Source organism: Corylus avellana, chromosome ca2 (assembly GCF_901000735.1).
Source record: "Corylus avellana chromosome ca2, CavTom2PMs-1.0".
Classification (NCBI taxonomy): Eukaryota; Viridiplantae; Streptophyta; class Magnoliopsida; order Fagales; family Betulaceae; genus Corylus; species Corylus avellana.
In genome coordinates, this window is record NC_081542.1 from 47,314,781 (window position 1) to 47,322,067 (window position 7,287).

At 37.2% G+C, this 7,287-nt stretch overlaps 1 protein-coding gene across 1 annotated transcript in view; it reads right to left on the reverse strand.

The window, feature by feature from the left end:
- Positions 1-1,182, reverse strand: part of LOC132170063 (uncharacterized) — a 1,315-nt gene extending 133 nt beyond the window's left edge. The window contains exons 1-4 of the mRNA XM_059580975.1: positions 940-1,182; positions 631-694; positions 178-266; positions 62-117 (exon numbers count right to left, since the gene is read on the reverse strand). Of these exons, the coding sequence (XP_059436958.1) occupies positions 62-117; positions 178-266; positions 631-694; positions 940-1,182 (452 nt within the window). The remainder of the gene's footprint in view (positions 1-61; positions 118-177; positions 267-630; positions 695-939) is intronic.
- Between the last annotated feature and the right edge of the window lie 6,105 nt (positions 1,183-7,287).

A 7,287-nucleotide genomic window follows, 5' to 3' on the forward strand; every position in this document is an offset into this window, starting at 1 on the left:
TGAAGTCATATAGGATATAACTATAGAATTAATGAGAGAGAGAGAGAGAGAGAGAAGAAACCTTTCTTTTGCATTCCAAGTAGCTTTGGGGATTTTGCGGAAAGCAGCTACTAGTACCTGATACAAAATAAAAAACGTGATAAAAATGAGCATTCTGGAATCAGATAAAGAGACTACCTGGTCATACGAGAATTTTGAAGCAATGTGTCCGCCGGCATGAAGAAAAAATTTGACAGATAGCTTGGGTAGTCCCATTGATGGTTCATCTTCGAGCACAGAAAGTGAGACATATGCAGTTAGTCAGATAACATTTGACTTGAAATCATCATAATCATAAATTACAGCCAAAACGATGTGACCCAGTGGGCAATAAGATCAGTTACTGGGTAGAAACACTATAGACAGGTGCTGTGATGTAGAAAAAAATTCAATCTTCTTTCTTCATTGTCAAAGAAGAACTGATTCTTTAATCTGTGTTTTTATGTTAGTGATTGCAAAGAAATATTTTTGAATCTGAGTAGGGACCTCTGGGCTTTGGGAAAATAGCAGATAATTTGGAGAAGCTGCAAGCCACATAAATGGAACAAAAGAAACCAAAAGAAAGAAAATTAATTTAAGAGAGTCGCTAACCAGTGTTCACTTTGTTTGTGATTGATGAGGGCAATGCCCTGGACCCAGAAGACAAAGCTTCAACCTGAAATTAAATGTAAAAGAAATATACATATTTACATTTTTCAAAAGCTGCGTAGAAAGAGAAAAATATTTACATCCAAACAAACAAGCCATTAAGGAAAAAAAAAAATAGATACTTAAACGCAAGCAAGTCTCACATAGGTAAAGATTTGGTAAGAGCAAATAGAGAATTGAACCTTAGAAACACTAAGAAAGGAACCCAGTAATTTTTTTGACAAATAACTACCAATGTGAGACTTTTTAAACCTTCTTAGAAGAAGAATCAGTAGTGGGTTTGGAAGGCAAAGACCGCTGGTGCAGTTCTTGTTGTCGTTGTGGTGGCGGTGGTTGTGGTTTATTGTTGTTATAGTGAGAACACTTGACGGCAGCGGAGGAAGAAGAAGAATTGGGATTTTGGCGTTGCAGTTGAGCGATCTTCTGGAAGGCATCTCTTTCAAAGGAATCCAGTTCTTCTGCACTCCACGGCCACCCATCATCGTCCCAATCCATTTCTGCGCGCACTCTCTCTACTTTCTCTTCTCTGCGCATATATAGTAGTACACTACCACTTGTTAATTGCTTTGGTTCCTTTTGGAAAGAGAGAGGCTTTTTGGGGGCAAACTTAATGGCCTAAACTTCAAAAGGAAGAATTGATTTGTGGTTATAATTCTAGAAAAGGTGACTTGTTTTCATAAGTCTTACCGTGGGCCCCAAATCATTATGGTTACTTTTACATCCCATTATTCATTTTTGACTTACCTTCTTCATGCACGCCCATTTGTCTCTTCATTCATTAAGCTTCTTCTAGAAGCTTTGACAAAATGGCTTTGTAGTTAAAAGTTGAAGCCATTCGGTCATAAGGAGAATGCAGCAACTTTAGTTGAGAAAATAGAGAGAAAGAAAGAGCTGAAGTTGCCGAGAGAGAGAGAAAGACTTGTGTTGCAAGGGGAAGAAGAAATACACCAATTTTATTTAGTTTGATCTCACATTTGGAATGCTGAAAAGCTTAGAAAATTTTAGAGAATATTTTCTCTTTTGTATTTATTTATTTTTTTTAGTGAAATTGGGGTGTATTGGGGCTTTTGGGTTTGAGTGGTTTTATTCATGCTACTCTTTATACTTCACTCTTTTGTTAGTGAATTTCTCCTAGAGCGTCTCTGCTAGTGAATGTAAGCTTGTTAAGCCGAACCACTTAAATCTTAGTGTCTTCTGTGGTTGTGTTATTTTTCTATTTTGTACTTTTCTACTTCTTTGGTGATCTTGGAATTTGCATTTGTCACAACACAATTTTTCCATGCCTGCACAAAATTAAAGAAACAGATCAGTTATACTCCAATTACTTTCCAACTTCATGTGCATTGTTTCAAGTAAAACCAGAATTTATCCAATGAGATTCATACTCACATAGCTTGGAAGATACTCTACATTCTCGCCATTATGGATACAAGTTATTTCATCCGACACTTGTTATTTCATCCGCAGCTTCAGAGAAGAGGAACAAGTTAATACATATTCAAATGGTTAAAGTGTATTCTTTTAAGTAAGTGAAGCAGAGGAGCTTGAAATGGGTTAGTGTTGGGAAAATTGATAATTAATTGGTTACCAATTTTCCACCAGCCCTTTATGCGAAAGATAAGTTTGGAAAGAAAACACACGAGAACACACGCCAATCACACACGTACACAAATAGTTTACGTGGTTCGGCAATATGCCTACATCCACAGGGCGTGATCCGGTCTCCTTCTTTACTATTGAGAAATATTGAGTACAATGGTACAAGCCTGAACCGCTCAAGTTTAATATCTCAAACCCAAGCCCTTAACCCCTTGTACACCCCACTCAACTGTCCCTCTCAAATACCCAGTAAAGAAAAACTCTCTACACTTTGTAAATGTCACAAAGTGCTCTCACCAATTTGAATTTTCAGATCCCCCACTTAACCAAGGACTGCATGTCCTTTTATAGAGGTTTAATCACGAAAAAAGAGGAGAAACAATTATAATCCAATTGCTGCTGAAAAAACGAAACCATCATGAATACAAAGTCTTTTCCATGATGAAGATAAGCATTTCAGCCCACATGTTTATCCACACACGTTTTCTCCAAAAATCCAATTCTAGTTGTTCTTGGACTCCTTTTAAAACTAACCTTATCTTCTTATAGATAAATATGACTTGAGCCCACCAACTTGAATATTGATATTTTTCAGCAATTATCTTCACACTTGTTGACAATTTGAACCATTATCAACAGTTAGTGATTACGTATCATGATCCCATTTTAGGGAAAGATTTGAAATTACTACCCAAGAGTTAACTCAAACCAAATGTAAATATTTTCAGAATAATTATTTCCTCTGAAAGTTTTTTTTTTTTTTTTTTTACTCCATGTGAAAGCATACCACACATGAACTAATTTTAACTTAGCCTCAAAATTATCCTTTGCCTTCCTCATTCTTAAAATGATGCAAATACTGAGAATAAGTAGCATCACAATAACAATCGGAACGACAATGATGATAGCAATTCAAGTGTTTCTCCCCTTGCTGTGAAAAATCAAAAGCAGGCCATTAAAGGCATGTCAACTGCTGATTCTGTTTCAGTAATTAATTAAGGTTTACCACAAACAAAGTTCACAGCAAAATCACAAAATTCGTAACAAACAAAGTTCATAGGATTAGCGTACCTTTTACCGGCGACCAGGGAGCAGCTGTAAGGTCGAAACTCTCGTACCTAAAATTACAGCTGGGAGTATAATATCTCGCACCGGCCTGCCCAACACAACAGAGTGGAATTTTTCGAGAAATGATTTGTAAGCAAGTACTGCATTCTTATCTTCAAAAAAAAAAAAAAAAATTACTGCATTCTTGGTGGGACAAATCAAGAGTACATTGCACAAGCAGATGTATTTTGCTGAAGTCCGGGAAGTGGTTGAGGTTCGCCTCGTAGGTACTCTTTTTGGTATAATTACCTTGAATGTTTGAGTAGACATGGTATATGAAGGGTGGCTGGGCAGAGGCTAGAGTAACTAATATGGAAATTGAAGAAAAAAAACGAAGCAATCTTGAAGAAACCATTGCCATGTGTGTGTCTGTAACATGCACAGATTTATGGCAAGCAGAAATCAGGTTTGTGTTGGTACAATGTTGAAAGCATAGGAAGATGCAAACATTTGCCATTAAGACAAGGGGTCTACTTGACGACCAAGTCAATCCAGCCACATTCAATTGTGTTGTTACCGTGCACAATAATTAATGAATAATATAGAATCGAAAAGAGAGAGTCGAAATACAGATTTAACGTGTTTCGGTAATTTGCCTACATCCACATAGAGACGGCTATATTTTTACTCTTAATGATTCAGAGTTACATCATACATATATATAGAAAAATTTACATTCTACTGGTATTAATATGAGCCACTAGTTCCAACAAATTAACTTTAGGGAGGAGTTGTTGAAATATAGGGCGGTGGGAAAGTCAGGATAACAAACGAAAAATGCATACACACTCTATTTCCTTTCCTCATTTCTCTATCATTTCCCTTTTCTCAATCATTATTATCAAGGGGAAAACAAAAAAATTAATTAGAGATAATAATTAAGAGCCCATTTGTTTACTACTAGTCCATAAGGTACGAACCCATCAAACCAAAATGGCCCAACCCCAATGACGTCAAGTCTTGGCCCAAGATATTAAAGAAAGGTCCAATACCAATTTAGCATCTACAGTACTTATTCCCTCGACTAGTTAGGGTGGACCCACTAGCCCCACAGCTCGTGGGATTGGTAGTTTAAATTAAAACGTTCACGTACATGTCAATTGTGATATTTTTTTTGTTCTTTAACGTTAGAAGTTAATGGAGTGCGTAACTTTGTAAATGATCTATAATGGGTCTATATCAAATAAGTGAAGAAGTAATTAGTTAAGACAGCTGGGTTGGGTTAAGGGTAGTTGAGCTTAACTGTTAAAGTAGTTAGCAATTAGTAGGACTTTATAAGCTCAAACTGTAGAAGAGATCAATAGGAAATTGCTTTGATACCACTTGTAAAGAATTTTGATATTCTTTATATATTTTCTGTATATAGAATAGGATGTACGTATGAATGTAAGAGATGAAAGGGATAGAGAGATGGAAAGGGCAGTGAGATTGAGTTGGACTAATCCAAAGGAATTGTATTGAGTCTTCGAGACACTCAACAAGTCTCCATGGTTTCGGATTACAAGCAAAAGCTTCAAAGCAATTTCGTATTGATCTCTTCTACACTTTGGGCTTATAAAGCTCTATTGATTGATAACTACTTTAATAGTTAAGCCCAACTACCCTTAACCTTGTCCAACTGTCTTAACTAATTACTCCCTCACTTATTTGATATAGGCCTATTATAAATCCTTACAAACTTGTAATGGTACGCGTTAATGTTTTGTGGTCTAAATGACAAAATGACGAAAGCTTGAGGACACAAACGTTTGGTGCCCTTCAACAAGGCTGGATCTATGAGATTAGAAGCTGTCCCATCCCTCCAATTTCTCCATGCCTGCATAAATATATCAATGCTGTTAGTTCTTGTGTTGGCTTAATTCAGTTCCAAAATGCAGATGCTACTGTTCACGGCTCAAACACTGATATAGAATGCTCAGAATCCAATCTCCACCGTTCATAATGTAGATTCATGTGTTATGAACGTCCCTGCAAAATTTCAGCTCAATCGGACCACAAACGCCCATCGATCGGAGTTGTTGATGAAGACTGGACAGTCCGGGTCCGGACCTCCAGAAGTCGGGTCCGAACCCCATTTCCAGAAGCAAAGCTTGATGAGGCAGGTCCGGACCTCCAGACGCTGGGTCCGGACCTGATATCCAGAACGTGAAGTTTGAAGGAGATGTCCGGACCTCCAGATGTTGGGTCCGGACCTCAGTTCCAGAGAACACTTGTTTGTTGAGATGTCCGGACATACGAATTGAAGGTCCGGACATCACTAGGTTACGAATAAGTAAACCTAGCCATGTCCGGACCTCAGATCAGCCATGTCCGGACACGGCAGTATTATGTTGTGTATTTTTCTATTTAAGCTACGAGAGTTTGCCATTGTAACCTACGTATTTTTGGAGAGCAAAATCAGAGAGCTTAGAGAGAGATATTGTTCTAGATTATTTGAGAATGGATTAAATACGTGAAGCCAATCGGAGTTCCGGTGAAAGGAAATCTTATAGAAGAATTGTGCCAGATGTTCTGGAAAGGGCTACTGCGGTAGAAGTCAAGTGGGTTGCTTGTCGTGTACAAGGAAGAGTAAATTGCAAAGGTTTTGTAATTCTTCTTGTATTCCTTATTCTTCTTATAGTGGATTGATTTCCTGGTTTTGGCTGCCCCGGAGAGGTTTTACATTTAGAGAGTTCTCTAAATGGTTTCCTCTTCGTAACCAAATATCTGTGTTCTTGATTTTCATTACATATCTGTATTTGGTTGATTATTGCTTGTTAGGTCAGATCTTATTCCGCTTAATATTTGTGAATCACCTAGACATTTGAATAGGTGTCGTTTGGAGTCGTTTTTAAATTTTTCAATTGGTATCAGAGCGGGTTCACTCTGTGAAGGATTTATTTCTTGAGTGTGATCCGAGACTCCATATCAAATGTCTCATACTGTTGCTCCTAATTCTCTTCCCGTCTTTGACGGAACAAATTATACGCTTTGGAAAATTCGTATGAGAGCATATTTTAAATCCATTAATGTTTGGCATATTGTCGAATCTGGATGGACACGTCCAGAAAAAGCAATAGCTAAATGGACAACAGAGGAAAAGAATAATGCTACTGCGAATGACAAAGCTATAAATGCTATTTACATCTCTGTTTCAAATGAGGAATTTTCTAGAATTTCTAGATGTGAAATAGCTAAGGAAGCCTGGGAAACTTTAGAAATCACACATGAAGGAACTAAGGTTGTTAGAACTTCAAAAATTCAAATGTTGGTTTCTCAGTTTGAGGAGATTAGAATGCAGGAAGATGAAACTTTTGATGAATTCTATTCAAAGCTTAGTGCCATTAGAAACTCTACCATTAATTTGGGAAAAAAAATGGATGATGCTAAAGTGGTGAAAAAAATCTTAAGATCTTTGCCTGAGAGGTTTATTCCCCAAATTGCTGCTATACAACAGAGCAAGGACTTAGATACTATGAGAGTAGAAGAACTTGTAGGTTCCCTTCAGACCTTTGAGCTAATTCTTCCTAAACACAAGAACACCAAAAATATTGCTCTTAAGGAAAAAAATGTTAAGGTTGACTCTTGTGGTTCATCTGATGAGGATTCTGGAAATGAGGAAGAAATTGCTATGTTTGCTAAGAAGTTTAGGAAATTCTTTAGGGCCAAGAAAGGAAATTTTAGAAATAGCAATTCACAATTTTCTGAGAAATCTAGAAATGAGAATGTCGAGAAAGGAAAGTCACTTAGAGGTATCAAGTGTCACGAATGTGGAGGACATGGGCACATTCGTGTTGACTGTGCTAACTTGAGAAAGTCAAATGGCAAGGCATTTAATGTGACTCAAAGTGATGAGTCAGACAAGGACGATGCTGAACAAGGAGTTAATTACTTAGCATTTGGAGTTAGTTATGA